The 16,377-nt window shown below is 41.0% G+C and overlaps 7 protein-coding genes across 7 annotated transcripts in view; 5 read left to right on the forward strand and 2 right to left on the reverse strand.

Annotated features, from left to right (window-relative positions):
* The window catches only part of LOC108139191 (polyglutamine-repeat protein pqn-41), a 54,069-nt gene extending 47,095 nt beyond the window's left edge, over positions 1-6,974 (reverse strand). The window contains exon 1 of the mRNA XM_017261820.1: positions 6,416-6,974. The gene's annotated coding sequence lies outside the window, so the exon portion shown is untranslated. The remainder of the gene's footprint in view (positions 1-6,415) is intronic.
* Positions 3,929-4,696, forward strand: LOC108139193 (ubiquitin-conjugating enzyme E2 G1). The gene is made up of 2 exons (XM_017261831.2): positions 3,929-4,052; positions 4,111-4,696. The coding sequence occupies exon 2, from the start codon at positions 4,120-4,122 to the stop codon at positions 4,621-4,623; it is 504 nt and encodes a 167-aa protein (XP_017117320.1). The 5' UTR covers positions 3,929-4,052; positions 4,111-4,119; the 3' UTR covers positions 4,624-4,696.
* A 2,027-nt stretch (positions 6,975-9,001) lies between the features above and the next one.
* On the forward strand, positions 9,002-10,255 carry LOC108139169. Its single transcript, XM_017261788.2, has 2 exons — positions 9,002-9,601; positions 9,672-10,255. Exons 1-2 carry the CDS (start codon positions 9,250-9,252, stop codon positions 9,815-9,817), a joined length of 498 nt encoding a protein of 165 aa, XP_017117277.1. The 5' UTR covers positions 9,002-9,249; the 3' UTR covers positions 9,818-10,255.
* Positions 10,256-10,439: 184 nt separating this feature from the next.
* LOC108139347 (low molecular weight phosphotyrosine protein phosphatase 2) lies at positions 10,440-11,400 on the forward strand. The gene is made up of 3 exons (XM_017262071.2): positions 10,440-10,645; positions 10,719-11,071; positions 11,284-11,400. Exons 1-3 carry the CDS (start codon positions 10,600-10,602, stop codon positions 11,377-11,379), a joined length of 495 nt encoding a protein of 164 aa, XP_017117560.1. The 5' UTR covers positions 10,440-10,599; the 3' UTR covers positions 11,380-11,400.
* A 64-nt stretch (positions 11,401-11,464) lies between these two features.
* LOC108139348 (low molecular weight phosphotyrosine protein phosphatase 1) lies at positions 11,465-12,451 on the forward strand. The gene is made up of 3 exons (XM_017262072.1): positions 11,465-11,579; positions 11,644-11,993; positions 12,306-12,451. Exons 1-3 carry the CDS (start codon positions 11,549-11,551, stop codon positions 12,390-12,392), a joined length of 468 nt encoding a protein of 155 aa, XP_017117561.1. The 5' UTR covers positions 11,465-11,548; the 3' UTR covers positions 12,393-12,451.
* On the forward strand, positions 12,427-13,228 carry LOC108139349 (low molecular weight phosphotyrosine protein phosphatase). Its single transcript, XM_017262073.2, has 3 exons — positions 12,427-12,543; positions 12,603-12,787; positions 12,847-13,228. The coding sequence occupies exons 1-3, from the start codon at positions 12,519-12,521 to the stop codon at positions 13,018-13,020; spliced, it is 384 nt and encodes a 127-aa protein (XP_017117562.1). The 5' UTR covers positions 12,427-12,518; the 3' UTR covers positions 13,021-13,228.
* LOC108139346 (adenosine deaminase 2) lies at positions 13,222-15,920 on the reverse strand. The gene is made up of 6 exons (XM_017262070.2): positions 15,604-15,920; positions 14,597-15,094; positions 14,369-14,538; positions 13,938-14,119; positions 13,749-13,885; positions 13,222-13,693 (listed from the first exon to the last, which is right to left on the reverse strand). The coding sequence occupies exons 1-6, from the start codon at positions 15,671-15,673 to the stop codon at positions 13,230-13,232; spliced, it is 1,521 nt and encodes a 506-aa protein (XP_017117559.1). The 5' UTR covers positions 15,674-15,920; the 3' UTR covers positions 13,222-13,229.
* Positions 15,921-16,377: the final 457 nt, after the last annotated feature.

Genomic DNA, 16,377 nt, shown 5'->3' on the forward strand with positions numbered 1-16,377 from the left:
AAGAAAAGGATGAGTTAGATAAGGCATAAGAATTGATAAGATAACATTTTTTGAAAATGTTCTATCTAAGGCCATCCTACTGAAGTGTGATTAAAGAAAGCCCCACAACAAATTGAGGAATAATTAAACCTGGACCAAGTCAAACCTAATGAAACGATTTTTTTTCAAGTGTATCAAAGAGAAAATGGCTTGGCGGAAGCGCTCATTACGAAACCCACCGCAAGGATGGTGGTTTCTGTCTGGCGGTAGTGCACCAAATCCCCAAGCGTTTGAGTTTGCACCTCCATTTCAATGCAGCGCACAAAGGTAGGTCCGCACTGGGCTGAGTATTATGAAAATAATAATAAAAATATGAAGAATAATAATATCGCGTTTCAGTCAAAAAGTGTGCAGAACTTTTTCGCATTCAGTGCACACGAACGCACAGCAGCGAGCCCAAATCCAGATGCCAACTCCCACTTCCACCGGGGAATAACGTGAAAAAGGGGATTCTTTGCTCTGGAGAGGAGGTGAGTGAGTGGGCTTCGCGTGGCGAGAGTGCACGGCTGCAACTCCAACTTTAGCTGCAACTGCCAACTCAATTATAAAACGAGGAACAACGCACAAAACACATTAAAACTGCAAGTGGAAAGCTTGTTTTCCTTTCTATTTTTTTTGCAGTTTCGTTCTTGTTTATTTTTTCATTCTTTACACTTTTCTGCAATTTATTGAGTTCTCTCTTTAGCATTGTTTTGCTGCCTCAATGCGGAACGATATAATGGCCAGTTCTCCGAGCAGAGCAATTCCGCCCCATATTTCTGCATGCAATTGGAACATGTGCGCGGGGGGCAATAAACATGGGAGTGCATAACTCAGAGCGCCAATAAAGCACTAAAATCCAGTTGGTCACTCACTTAAGTTGAATTTATGAGAAGTGCAGAGAGAGGTTCTGTTTTTGCACTGCTGTTCAAGTTTTTGCTGCTCAAAACCTGAATGTATTGCCTACATTTTAATTTATTTTTAATGTAGCTAGTTTTTGTTAGTTTTAGCTTCGAAAAAGTAGATGTGTTTCCAAAAGACATCGCCAAAACAACTAATGCTTAAATAGACTATAAAAGAAGCATAAAAATAAATGTTATTGCAGTCAAACATGTTTTTTTACAGGTATATTTTAATTAATATCGGTTTACTGTGGAAAGAAATACCTTAAAGCCCCAATTAACCCAAAGAACGTATTAATTTTATTTTCAAAACTAAAATACACCAATAAAACAAATGTGGGTCATACTTTTTTATTATGATCTGATATCTTTAAACTTTCTTTCTGAGTGCCTCTTACGTTTTCCAATACGAAACATTGCATTCCCGCTCTATAAACTATTAATATATTTTATGATCGAGTTGCAAGACAATTCATCTGCAGGTTGCCACGTCATAAGATCCAGGAAGTCATCAGCGACAAGAAGCAACCGCAGCAACTCGACGGCGGTGCATCATCGAAGGGTGATGGAAAAACGGAGAAAAAGCCATTTCAATTGATCCACGCCGTCAGCTGGTTTGATGGACGCAACATGAGCCAGCAATTTGAGGCACGCAGCCAGGAGAGCACCTGCTCCCGTTTGAAACAGAGGCCAAACCCAAAAAAAAAGCTAGAGTTGTCTGAGCAAAGGGAGAAAATAGCCGAATGCAAAGTAAATATTGAGGAGTGGTGTATGCTGGTATTGCCGGAAGTGCAATTGTCGCATGCAACCGCCACGCCCACCAAAAAAAAGTAACGGAAAATCTACGAGCAGATGAATTTTAAACACCCCCCTTTAAATGGACAAACGCCATGGCAACGACCCCGAGGCGGTCTCTATATTTGCGTGTGGGTGTCTTAATGAATATTGGAAATCAATTTCACAAAGTGAGCCGAACTTAACACTGGCAATAGGCACGAACGCGACACTTTACCTACACTGAACAAATTCATGAAGGCACAAATATTAATTATTACATAAGACCTAATATATGATACATTAATTATACACTTTATTTATATTGTTTAAAACAGTTCTAGCAGCCTCAAAATGTATAGATTGGCAACAAATCAAAATTCAAACCACAAGGTAACAGCCAAAAACCTAATGGCCAAATCTCCTCAAAAATTTATTGTTCAATAAAAGGCATTAAATTATAATATGATTTCAATATCAATAACTAATGAAATTGTATTTAAGCAGCAATAATTTAATTAGAGCAGATATTTAACAATGCTTTAAAGGCCTTGCTTAGATTTATCCAATAAACGTTTATCATTAATTTATATGACGCTTAAGTGAATATTTATTGATCTGTTGAAATGCTTAGCACTCAATTTCCACGAGATTTTTGATCTGGATTGTGGTGGGCGTTTTTCCCCTAGTGCAGCGGCCATGGAAATTTGAGTTTAACTGGGAGGAGCGCTGTGGCACGTGTGAGTTTCCCGGCTCTCGCTGTCATATCGCTTTCCCTGCGGGATCCGGAGTAACATCTCCGACATGTGGCACTTAAATGGGCAGAGTCGAATGGATACGGAGAGATAAAGAAAGAGCTGGAGAACCGGCCGAGCAGCAGCTGTCGGTCTTATGTGCTGGCCAAACATGTTTTACCCTCCGCCTCCCTCGGCATGTGCATGTGCTGGATAATTTAGCAAATTTCGAATCCGACTTGGTTCTGTTAGAAGAACTCCCCACATGAGGTTGTTGTTGCTGCTGCTGCTGCAGCGGAGCAAGGTAAATATTATTACAAAAGCAATAATGCATAAAAAAAAGCGACGCGAACGCGTTTGGAATTTTTTCGTGAAAACGCGCAGCATGGAAAACTTGAAAAACCGGCAGTGCCGAAACACCAAGCGCAATGTTCCCCAGCTGGCAGCAAGACATTAACGATTCACACATTTGCGGCAACATAATTTCAGTTGGCGATAGTCAGATAGTCGGCTAGCGCTGGGATTTCCAAATGCCAGCTAAAACTCTGTCGAAGTAAAATGCAATTGGCAACAAGAAAAACCGCAGAGCTGCGGAAAAGTCAATGGATGCGATTGAGTTTGGGGCAGCCACATGTCGTGGTCGAAGTTGCCGGCCAACAAGATACTCTGCTGGGCCAACATTTGTGCGCAATTACGAAAGGCTAAAACCAACGGCAACAATGTGGCGGCCATCATAATTTCCATTCAGCCAGCACGGACAAAAAGGAAAAGAGCCACAAGCACCAGTAGCATTAGCGACGGCCAAGTAATTGCATGAAATGGAGGGAAATGAAAGGAAAGAGGGACTTTCCTCGGCCCATTCCAGACCATGAGCAAAAGAGTTTATAATGGCAACTTTCAAGTCGCTTTCAAGAGGATTTCTATGGAGATAGTTTCTCTACCATCGCCATTGAAAGAGCTACAATTGTTACAAGATGACTGCAGACATTTCTCCAGCATACTAAAGGAATTTATCTTTTATATTGAATTGCACTCAATGCGTTCAAGTTCTTAAGGTTTATAAAAAAGCATGTGTGTAAGTAAAAATGTAGCCATAAAATTATGAAATGCATTTTGTTGTTATCATTAAAAATTTGTTAAAAATTTAATAACTTTTTACAATTTATGACATTTCTCTACTAGACTTAAGGAATGGATCTTTGAGGAACTCTACAACAATTATATCCACAAAATAATGAAGTGCATATTGTTGTTAACATTAACATATCATTCTTAATAACATACAAATATGAAATTAATATTAATTGTTAGATTATAAATTGATCTCAGTGAAAGAAATTGCCAGATTAAAAAATGTTTAGATAAAACAAAATCAATTAAAATTAAATTAACGGCTTGATACTACCAATATTATTTGTTCAGTTCAAAAGATTATCATGTGAAAAACAAGTGTTTCAGCATAAATAATCTAATTTTGTAGAGTGTTTTGATCGGTTCGAAGTAGCCTTGATCAAAACTGCTAGAAATCAGAGTAGTCGCCGCACCAGCTGACTGGGCTAGCTGGCAGGTCGCTGCTGTAGAAGTAAACCAGAAAGTGACTCGAAATAAATTGAACAAAATTCCAGTAAGTAGAAGGGGCCAATTCTGGTGATCCATCCAACTAAAAGACGTAATTCCCGCAGTCCAGTGACATGTCCGAACTGCAAGCATCGCTACTGCTCAATCGCCAGCTCTCCGAGCTGCAGCGCAATCCCGTCGAGGGCTTCTCCGCCGGCCTGGTCAGTGATTCGGACATCTTCAGGTGGGAGGTGGTAATCATAGGCCCGCCGGACACCCTCTACGAGGGTGGGTGCTTCAAGGCGCACCTTGTCTTCCCCAAGGAATACCCACTGCGTCCGCCGCGGATGAAGTTCATCACCGAGATCTGGCATCCGAATATCGACAAGGCTGGCGACGTCTGCATCTCGATCCTCCACGAGCCGGGTGACGACAAATGGGGCTATGAGAAGGCCGAGGAGCGCTGGCTGCCCGTTCATACCGTGGAGACGATCCTCCTCTCGGTGATCTCCATGCTCACCGATCCCAATGACGAGTCGGCTGCCAATGTGGACGCGGCCAAGGAGTATCGCGAGAATTACGCGGAGTTCAAGCGCAAGGTCACCAGGTGCGTCCGCCGGAGTCAAGAGGAGGTCTAGAGTCTGCAACATGACGAGAAATCCGTAGCGGTCTACATGCTAATCACGTGAATAAAGAGAGCAACTAGTTGAAGTCTCGTCTTTGAAGTGGCGAAAGTGCGTGCATAGCTGCTAATTGGTGTGGCCAATTAGGGCGATGCAATCTCTTTGAGCCTGCGCCAATTCGGTGACACCTGTCGGCATTAATTACACTTAATCGCCGCAGAGGTACGGGTATTATCTTGTGGCATCGGTCGATCTTAAGCCAGTGTGCTTAATAAGCTTATACCTCTTCTAGTTGCACACTGACACAGTTATGGCAACTCTTGCCCGAGCACTATTCTTTGGTCTACGGTTTGCAGAGGAGAGCCGAGGCGGCTGGCCACTTGGCCGCTTTTTATGGTCTTTACATCGCGACAAAAATACACGCTCTTACAGTGAAAATTTTTTTTTTTTTTATAAACCCTATAAATAGTTTACAATTTGCATAAAAACCATAAAAATAAATACTAGTTTAAGAGAAGTGCCATGTAAATCTTGTTAACACATATTTTACCGAAAAACAACAGTAGCCAGGTTCTTTTTGTAAACGTCTGCGTCAATTTAGGGGTTAATTGAGCGTTTTATAATTTTTGTGACACCCAAACACTTTTTAATATTAAAAGGTTTTGAAAACAAATAAATTTGTGACCGATTTTGTTAAACGCTAAAACATTATTGATGTTAAACGATAATTGTTTTTGATTGCAGCCCAGAAAAAGGTTGTTCAGGATATATATACCCATTATGGCCGTGTTTTTTTCTTTGTGCAGCAACAACAAATTGCTGATGTTGCTCTTGGTGTTGCTGTTGCTATTGGTATTGCTGGTGGCCAGTGTGACAGCAGCAACATCAGCAAACGGCTCCGTACTCCGACTTGTTTTACGTGTGCGGAGCTCCTGGGCAACGACTCTAGAGTTTAGCTGCCAGCATTTTTGTGGTTAGCTGAACTTGTTTTTGTTGTTGTAATTGTTGTTTATTAGCAACAAGTTTTGCATTTTGATTTTTTCTCTTTTACTCGTGCCAGTGGCCCCACAGCAATTCTCCGCATGTCGCATTGTTTGGCCGTGAGTCAATTCCGGAGCGGGATACTTACTCGCCATGGGTGTGACTCGAAAAACAAAAAAAAACCGACTCCAGCGACTGTCTGGCTAAAACATTCAAATGATCCCCGTGTGATTCAGCAAATACCTCAAAAACAAACCCCGAAACAGAACAAGCAGAAATCGGTGAGCGATTTGGAAACTGGGTAAATAAGGCCATGCACCTTCATCGGCAAAAAAAAAAAGGCCAACCAAATCTTGGCGGCAATAAGCCACAGCATCTTGATCGGCACGATTGGCAAATAGTAAAAAACGAAAACGAAACGAAAGAAAACAAAGCGAGGGAAAAGAAAACGGCTCGAAGAAACCAGCTCCAGAGATCACAGAGAAGATGCTCGTCGACCTGGAGATTCTTCTGTTGGGAGTTAAAAACTCACTCAGCCAGTAGAAATTGAATTGATGTTGGCCCCGCCAGACTTGGGCTGGGATATGGTGGCATGAAAACCGGATTTGAGCCTGGGCCCCAAAACGCAGGGTATTTATAAATAGCCATAGCTTTCGATATATGTGCAGTGAAATCTTCTAGCGGCTAAACGGAAAACCACGGTCAATCCCAAAAACAGGTAGCAGGTCTTTACGATTCTCAAGGTTTTGAGGGTTGGAAAAACGCAGCTGGACAAGTGTGAGTGGTTTTTCTAGGGAATCGAACCCCGATTACCGATTTTACCTACCCTGTAGTTTAGTTTTTCAAAAATCCAATGGGTCCCGCTCGATGTTGACTGGTATTGGTGTGCGGCGTTGTTGCATACGTGTTAAGTAAATTCCAATATGTGGATGTGGTCTGGACTGTCTCACGTATCTTGCAGATACTTGGGCTCAGATACTGGTTTTGGGATTTCGTTTGTACGCGAACTGGAGTTGTTGTTAATGATGAAGATGATGACGATGATGCGCCGCCGATGAGTAATCGTAATCCCGGCAAAGGGTAAACACTAGCACATTTCGCGCAGAATGTACACCACCTTTTAGTGCTGGGGTAGTACAACCTTTACACGCTCGATGGTTTTGTCAGCCATAAAACACCGCCGCGAGACGAATCACGAAAAAAATATACCTATGGCTGAATCTGAATCTGAAAAACTACCTGACGCGACGCGCGCGCCATAAAACTAAAGACAAACACTGAACTGTTGGGTAGTTGTTGTGTTTTTATAGCGCGGTCCGCTTACGTTCCGCTCGCGTTCTTCGCTCTCTTTCACTTGAACTCGTTCTCGGACACGTCCACCTGCGTCGCAGTCTCAAAGTAAACTAAACCCAACTACGTTGAAAACAAGTTTTCGAAATGCTGCTGATGTTGCTGACTTCTGGCTAGCAACATTACAAGTAGAAGCGAGATAAACGCACACCACACAGTCGCGAATGCAATGTTTGGCGCTCGTGTTGCTGGTACGCCAGCAGCATGCAACATGTTGCCGGTGCGAGGGCGTTTGTTGTTGCCGGCTTTTTGGCTGTGCCGGTTGTTGTTGCTGCTGCTGCGGCTCGTTGGTCGTTGGCACTGCCCACACCCCCATTTTATTGAAGGGTAGTTCGCCTGCTCTCTATAAAGCATCTGCTGTTCTGAGGGGTATATTCAGTTTTGGGAGGGTGCGGGCGGATTATTAAATTTACGTATAAACAACAAAGACTAAAATCGATTCCCTCAAAGTTGGTTTTATTCATTAGTTTCGTGCGCGGTACTTTGACAGCTCCTTTGCGTTTTATATATCTCCATGACATGCAGTCCATTAAATTGGCAACTTTGAAACTAACATTTGTTGGTTGAAAATTATTAATATGACAAATCGATACAATTTTAGTGTTCTTTTGCTTAACCTAGCAAGTTAGGGTCTAGCTAGATACCTTTTAAAATCTCTAGCTTAATATAAATGTCTTAAAATGTCTAAAAATTCTAACAGTCTTATAAATATTTCGTAAAAAAGAAAAAAAAATGGTATTCCTAACACACTTTGAGTAATTCTTGAAGTTTGAATACATAGAAGCATTTATAACACCAAATAAAACTGAAAAACGTAATGTCATTAAATTGTCTGTGAGAAAGCTAACCAAAATAAGCTAGAGTCAGATATTAGATATTGTTTATAATACTGTTATTATTTTATTGTTATACATGTATTATTATAACAAATTTGTTTTGTGTTTTGTTACTTTTGTGTAAGTCCAGGGTTCAAGAGGTGCCACAAATATAAATACTATCATTTGCTAACTAATTTTTTATTTATAAAAAATATAGTGAATACTTATTGTTAAGTTCATACATAATTGGTTAATTAAAATATTTTTAAAGGGTCTCCGTATGCCCAATAAACTTTCTCTTATCAACTGTTTACAGTATCACAACAGTCGAGGTCGGCTCTTAAGTTTTCAAAGTTGTTATTTTCCAAGCAGTGCTACATCCGTTTCGTATTTACACTGAACGAACACAATGAATGCGCTTATTTGTATGGCTCCGTCCCTCCGTCCCAACATTCTGTCCCCCGGGAAAAAAGACGCCTGCCTGGCGCTAAATATTTGATGAAGCTGCAAAAGGCAGACAGAGAGAAAGATACGGATACCAGATTCCAGATACATCTGGTAGAGACCCAGATGGATAGAGATAGCGATGCATAGACAAGCTGTCTGCCAGCTACTACATCAGCTGTAGCTTTCCCGCTTTTCATTTGCCAAATGCAGAATGGATGTTCATCTCGGACATGTTTGCTCTCGACTGTCAGCCGAGTGGGAGTTTTGGGTCGCCGGGAGACAGGTCAGAGGTTATGATGGTTTCGTACCTCTTGTCATTCACCTCATTTGCACTTGAGAACTTATTTTGGCCTGCGGTGTGTTACGTATGCCGTTTTCATTATTTACATTGACCTTACCCTAATGCACTGAGAAAACCAGTGGACAAAACTATAAAGAAATTTTCATACTTATATTAAAACAATTTTTTAAAGACCAAAGTACTGTACCAAAGTCTTATTCAGTTAAAACACACTTTCCGTTCGTATTAGGGGCTTCAATAGTTACACAATACTTTTAAATATATTAAGTAGGAAACTTCGAGTTATAGAATTGGTTCAAAACTAAAATATATTTGTATATCTAAAAAAAATGATCTACCGGCTTAATAACACAATATATTTTTATGAACGGTAATAAAAACAATTTTTTTGGGCTACCATATTGACCGCACATTTTTATACACCTTTTTAATTTGTTATAGATTAATTAAATATTTTAAAATGTTTTTTTCAGAATCCCTTAAAAATTGGAGGAACCAAATTGAACAAATTTTCAGTAATCTTTTGGCCAAGTTTAATTGTGATTGTATTTGCTTTACATATCTCTGTCCTATATTACAAATATTATTTAATTTCTTTTCGTACATTATTTCTGTTACTGTTGACTCTGCCATCGTTTATCTTATCTGAGGAGATGTCGTCGCCGGATGATGATAGTAGAGACAACGCCTTTGCATTTGTCTATACCTCTATACCTCTTTACCTCTACCTCTTAACCCTCGTCCATGGCTTCATATCAACGGCATATGTATGAATTGCTGGTGTGGCTGTTGGGCACATGTCTTGGCATTTCCATTTCCATTTGCATTTTCAACAATTGTCAATTGTGGAGGACGCACTGCAGCACTGCGCCGGCAAGGGAAATTTGCATATGTAAGAGTGTGACGAGAGTACGTAACATTTGTCTGCACAACGACAAGCTCACTTTGATGCCATCAAAGCCGCCCCCAACTACCAGGAAAAGCAACATCAACATCAGCAGCAACAGCTACAGCAACATCAACAACTACGGCTACAACAGCAACTTGGCAAAGTTTGTGCACATGCATTTCGTCTGGCTTTTGTTTGCCCCTGATGGTTGTGTAGAATTTGCATAAAACTCAAACCGAATTTATTTATAAAAAGCAACTTTATTTATTTATTTTAGGTCCAGTCTGTCCTTTGAGCAGCAGGTGCAGCTTGCATGTTCATGGGCCACCCAATGCCAAACCGAAACCAGAACGGAGGCCAGAGTTGAACATCTCTTCATTCCTCTGGGCAACACCATTCCCCCAACAGAGTGGGTGGAAGTGACCTAGTCTGTCGCCGGCAAATGAACTTTAATTAAATGCTAATAGTTAAAGTTGCTTCAAGCGCAGGTTTTAGTCCGAGTTTTCGAAGTGCACATACGCTGGATAAACAGGATGTGGTGCATGCACCAGGCAGCCGGAAGAGCCAGAGGTGTGATCCGAACTAGGAACCACTTGACAGAGTGTAACGGCCAAACTGAGCTCGCATCCTCAGTGCTGACTACACAGGTGTAGACTAATCCGGAGATTGTTTATATCTCAGAAATGTTTACATGTCTTGTTCAGGCTATCATTAACAATTTCTTGACAATTGTTAAAAGGGCACTTACAAAGCGAAACCGTAGAATTATTTATGCATTATCGAAAGCTAAAAGATTTTTTTGAACATGATCAGCAATGTTGTTGTTAAGAACATAATTTTTTAAAGCATATTTTAAAGTTGTACCCATTGCTACTTCGAATTTTAAAAATAAAACATGTAGATGCAAATCAAGATTTAATTTAATTGAAAGTTTATTCTTATCGAACATACAATAAATTGATATTGATATAATAAATAAATTACAGAAACATCTTTTTTGGAAAGGTATGAATATTAAACGCAGTGTTTATTGTTTCAGATGTCATTTTTTCACAGATATCAATAACGTTTTTCGACACACGTTTTTAAACACTTTTGTACTTAAACACACCCATTGACTATTACATTTCCGAGACCGCCCAAATTTCTCAGTCCACATAGTTCGGGAAGAGAAAAAACACTCCCAAAATATCAAACTGTGAGCCATGGGAAGAAGATCACAGAAGAGCAGCGTGCTGATGGTCTGCGTGGGTGTGTACCCTCTTGTATTATATTAATCCTTGCATTTTTGGTTAATTAATATGCAAATGAACGGCACATGCAGGCAACCTTTGCCGCTCCCCAATGGCCGAGGCTGTTATGATTGACGTAGTGAAAAGGGCGGGGCTTCAGGGGGAGTGGCATGTGGATAGCGCCGGAATCGAAGGATGGCACTGCGACAGGAGACCAGATGAACGAGCCCTTACTGTGCTGGCCAGCCACAACATCGAGTACCATGGCAGAGCAAGGCTACTTATTCCAGAGGACTTCACCAAGTTCGACTATATCTTTGCTATGGATCGCAGCAATTTGGCTGCCCTAAAGCGATTGGCTCCGCATTATAGCACGGCCAAGCTTCTCCTGCTGGGGGATTTTGGCTTAAAGCCGGATGAACGCATTATTGAAGACCCATATTACGTAAGCATTGATTTTATGAAATTAAGAAATTAAATTATGAGTACTTCCTTAAATACTTTGAGTTTAGACTTAAAATTAATATGTTAATTATATAAAAGGTAATTTATTTATGCATTAAAAATCTATATTATAAAGCAATTATTTTAATTATATAATATTGTTGTTTATTTTTTATCAAAAATATTTAATATACACTTTATTGATTCATGCAGAATGTGGGCGAAGCACCTTTTGTAAAAATCTACCAGCAGTGTGAGATTGCGTGCCAGCATTTCCTGAAACAAGCGCTCCTAAAGGAGATTTTGTAAATCAACCCCACGACCGCACGAGGGTTAATCAACAGCTGACTGCCGCGTTTCCAACTAGTTCGGAGTACCGGGACCAGGGCTGCCAAATTCGGAACACTCGTTCGCTAGCCGGAAAAAATCAACACACAAAATTGTTTGTCAGTTCAATCCCTTGCAAATTGTTTGAAACATGGTCAAGAAAGTGCTAATGATTTGTTTGGGTAATAAAGGAGATGTCTTTGAAATAGTAGATGACCCTAAAAAGGCGAAATTTTGATCTTGCAGGTAACATCTGCCGATCGCCCATCGCAGAGGTCGTCATGGTGGACACACTGGAAAAGGCCAAGGTCAAGGACGTGGAGGTGGACAGCGCGGCCATTGGAGGCTGGCACGTGGGCAACCGGGCCGATCCGCGGGCCATCAGCACGCTGCAGAAGCACGGCCTCAAGTGCTCCCACATAGTCCGCCAGATCCGGAAGCAGGACTTCTCGGACTTCGACTTCATCTTCGGCATGGACGAGGACAACATGAGCGAGCTGAAGCGTTTGGCGCCCAAGGACTCCAAGGCCGAACTCCTGATGCTCGGCGATTTCGGGCTGGAGAAGAAGAACCGCATCATCGAGGATCCCTACTATGTAAGGTTACACATTGCTGGGTTAACTTGACAATTACTTTCCATCTTTAGTCTAAAGTATTTATTAGAAAGATAAATCAAACAATAGAGATAAAATTAGTTGAGATTTCTCAGTCGATAAAATTTATATTTGTGTCTTTAAAACGCACTATAATCCTCCCTCCCAATCATTTTAATGCGTTACCATCATAAGTCTGAAGTATTTTGACTATAAGTAAAATTTAAGATTGATATATGGTACTATAAAAGTCTTTTAAAAATTAAATATAATAAACAAAAACAATTTTAATATGATTATCATTTGTATTTTCAGGAGCGTGGAGCGGAGGGCTTTGAAACTGCCTATCAGCAATGCGTGGTGGCATGTGCCGCCTTCATGAAAGAGCGCCTACAGAAGTAAATAATATGAAAAGATGTTGTGATATAGTTAAAGTAATAAATGCTGATATGAAACGTGAACCGGTGTATATATTATTAAATGAATCAGCTGCATTAGTCATCGGAACTTGCAGTTCCCACCGTAAGTATGAAGGTTCTGTTTGTGTGCATTGGTAAGTGTCAACAAATCAAATCGTTTAATTGCAAATTAAAGGGTGTACTTTTGATTAAGGCAACACATGTCGCTCTCCAATGGCCGAGGCCATCCTGAAGCATTTGATCCAAAAGCAGGACCTTCAGGACTGGCATGTGGATAGCGCTGGACTCAGGGATTGGAATGTGGGCGTAGAGCCTCAGGCACGTGGTCAGCAATTGCTTAAACAGCATGGACTTAAAACTAAACACTTGGGACGTATGGTAGTGTTGCATTTAAAAGACACCTTGACTCTTTGTAATATTTTCAACTTTTTGTTCAGATAACTTCACAAGACTTTTATGACTTTGATTACGTATTCGCCATGGATGACAGCAACTTGATGGAACTTCAGCATATGTCAGCTGGGCTGAGTCCCAGTCCTAACTGTAAGATTGAACTGCTGGGTAGCTACATTGGACGCAAGGAGGATGAGATGCTTCAGACTAATCCATGAACTTTAATAATATTTGAAACTAATATTTAATTTGATATAATTCCAAAGCTTTTAAACTCAGTGGGTATTACAAAAATGATTAATTTAATTGAATTATAATGATTTAAATGTCTTAAAATTAATATAAAGATAAAAGCCTAATCACCCAATAAGAGCTCTCACGAAAAAATCTTTACTTCTTTGGTAAATAAATTTAATTTGAGCTTTATTTAGAACACTTTGCCCTGCAACACCTTGTCAATGAAACGCGACCAGCTGAGCTCCAGGATTTGGAAGGCACGAGACTTTTCCTCCTCCGTCAGCGTGGAGTATCGCACCGAGTTCCACACCAGACTCTTGAGCACTCTCAAACCCGCATTGTTGGGTGCCAGACTCATGATGGCGTAGTAGAAGTCGTAGCTCAGACCCTTGGCATTCCAGAACCCGGGGTCATCGTTGCATATCACCACGGGCACATCAAGGGCCAAGTACTGGGCTCCCGGATGATTTCGAAGGTCCCAAACCAGATGCAGCACCTGATTCGAAATGGGACTCACCTCAACGGCGATCTGGCGGGTCTTGACGGCATTCAGCAGGATAGGGTGCTTGGCCAGAGCGTAACCATGGCCGATTCGAGTGGTGTTGAGCAGCAGAGCATCTAGCAGATTGATGTCCGTGGAGGCACCAAACCAATCTGTAAGGAGAGGATTATATAGTCGATAGAGTGAACTCATGAGAACACCACCTACTGGTCTCTCCGCCGTGCAGGAAAAGGCGAGCGGTTGGAGGCAAATCCTTCAGGGCAGGCAGCAAACTATAAAGTGGTTTTCCCTTATCCTCCTGACCTACCAAATCAAATCCAACAACGAAATGGGGCAAAGCTCGGCTGTAAAGAGTCTATTAACGTTATTATTCTTTATATAGACTACCAAACCTACTGCATTTGTCTAAACTCCTCAACGTTTTCCTTAAGCTGATCCATTTCGTAGCCACGAAAGACCGCAATGATGACTTTGAATCCCAGAAAGTCGGGGTGCAGCTTCACAAACTTCTCATTTAGATCGTATAACTCTCGGATAGTACGCTCCCGGGGAAAAGTGCGTCCACTGGAGTCATATAGCTAAAAAGGTATATTATATATATATTGTATTATTATATTGTAAACGAGAAAGAAAGCTTACTAAGAAAGGCCTAATTTGATATACCCTTTCAGTTATTGCAAAAATATATAAGTCCATAGTGATATAATGCTATAATTATATATCGCTGCAAATACGCCTAGCAGCTTTACAATATATACTCAAAGTTTCGGTAAAATTTAAAAAGTCGCTATGTTAAGTCTCGATGTTTTTTATTTGTTACTACTAACCGTCTTGCAACTCGTCCGAATCTCAGCGTACATAATATTGTCGTTGTAGAGCTCCTCGAGCATCTGCCAGTGATAAGAACGAAAAGCTGGCAAATAGCTTATTGCATCGCCGAGGACGTCAAACATGTCCTGAAACCGATCCCAAACATGGGTTATGGTTGGGTACTCCACTGAAAACGAATTTCCAGAAATAACAAGGATATTTTCACAAAGATACCCCCAACTTACGCTCTGGCACTGGGGTATATAAGTTGATCAGACGTTCGAAATTCTGATCGTAGACCTGGCGATCCAAGGAGTTGCGCCGCTCGTCGGAAACACGGACGTACTGCGACTGACACTTGTGCTTCTGTGGCGATCGCCGGAATGTCAGGACACTTCGGCCCGTGGCCGTGGTGCAGCGCAGCAGTCCGGACATGTAGGACAGGTCGTCCACCACCCACTTGGAGCTCACGGAGGCACTGTTGTGCAGGTGTAGGACCGATCCCTTGGGCATTTTCTGAAGGAACCGGAAGACGCCACTTCGATCGATCAGCGGCTTGGCCTTGAAAAAGTGCAGAGCTGCTGCATTCTGCTCCGCATTTCGGAACCCCTGGGCCAGCTCCCCGAGCTTGTACTCCATGAATATGTCGTCCACCTTGGCCTCCTGGGTGTTCAGGTATGTGTGTCCACCAGTCATCAGCTCCTCCTCCGCCGTAAGTACCGCCTGGCGAGCTTGCTCATAGCCTAAGGATATGGTGGGAACGGCTTTAATTATATATATAATATCTCATTTCAAATTTGAATCAGTACAGCCAAAATAAAAATTGTCAGATACTATACTATTGTTACATGAATTTTAAATTATTGGGTATGAAAAATTTCCCAATAAAATGAGTATTAAATTATTTTCACGAAGGTAACAAAATAAAACTTAAGTGGTTTAAAAATAAGGCCTTAAACTACAGTTTTAGTCTCTTTGATATAGAAACAATATTTGAAAGTATAGGGGTTATATTATTTTGTATTGAAATAGTACTTGAACTTGAATACTGCTGTAGTTTATTTTCAAGACACACTTATTAAAACTAAACTTGTAGTAGTTTAGTTTTCACATTTAAGCATTTCTTTCTTGTTTCTATCATATTTAAGTTTTGTATTCATATTCTTTTATTTAGTCCAACTTAATAATTAAAATTGTTCTTGAAAGAGTCTCAAATTGGCATGGGCAAAACGGTGAATAGAGGAAATCATACTTAGCTGGGTTTGGGCCTGGATCTGTAGTTGTGAAATCAGAAAGACTAGCCAAAACACTAATAGCTTCATCGTGTGAAAAGGCTTTTACTTATGTGATTTTCCTGTCCAGCTAACGAGCGCACTATCCAAATATTGACTCGACTACGGACACGTTGACTTATTATTATTATTATTAACTTGGGTCTTGGACGGGGAATTGTTTTCTCTTTGCGACCGCTCGCCAGAAGTGCCCGATTAGAACTGTGGATACCATCGCCGAAAGCTGGTGTTCGAACTGTGCAAACCAAGAAAGGCGAAAATCAACTATAATTTTTGTCAAAATCATTCAGCGAAGCCTGCCGCTCATTAAAAGATTAAACCAGAAGAGGTGGAGCTGGGGACACCACCCTCCGCGACTCTTAACGGTTGACAACACCCCTGAGCTCGGAATTGCCGAAACAATTTCATTCTAGTAGCTGGATGGATTGTTTGGGTATCTTTTTTATATATCTCCGTGATTGAATGCCTCCCGTGCATATTAAGTGATTTAAAATGACGAAGGCGCGCGCGCCCGTCGCTCGCTGATTTTTAACTATTTGTATTTTTCTATTTTGGCAAATTTTCACTGACGTTGGCGGACGCGGTTGTTGGTTTCTACTACCAGCATACGACGATGGAATTACAAGTTCCTCGGTTCCCCCAACCCAACAAAGTCGCCTGGATGCCTATGACATTTACGGTAATTACAGATGTGACAATTATCCCCGCTTACACATCAAAAAGGTTGTTCAAAA

This window comes from Drosophila elegans, unplaced genomic scaffold (genome assembly GCF_018152505.1).
Source record: "Drosophila elegans isolate 14027-0461.03 unplaced genomic scaffold, ASM1815250v1 contig_476, whole genome shotgun sequence".
In the NCBI taxonomy this organism is placed as follows: Eukaryota; Metazoa; Arthropoda; class Insecta; order Diptera; family Drosophilidae; genus Drosophila; species Drosophila elegans.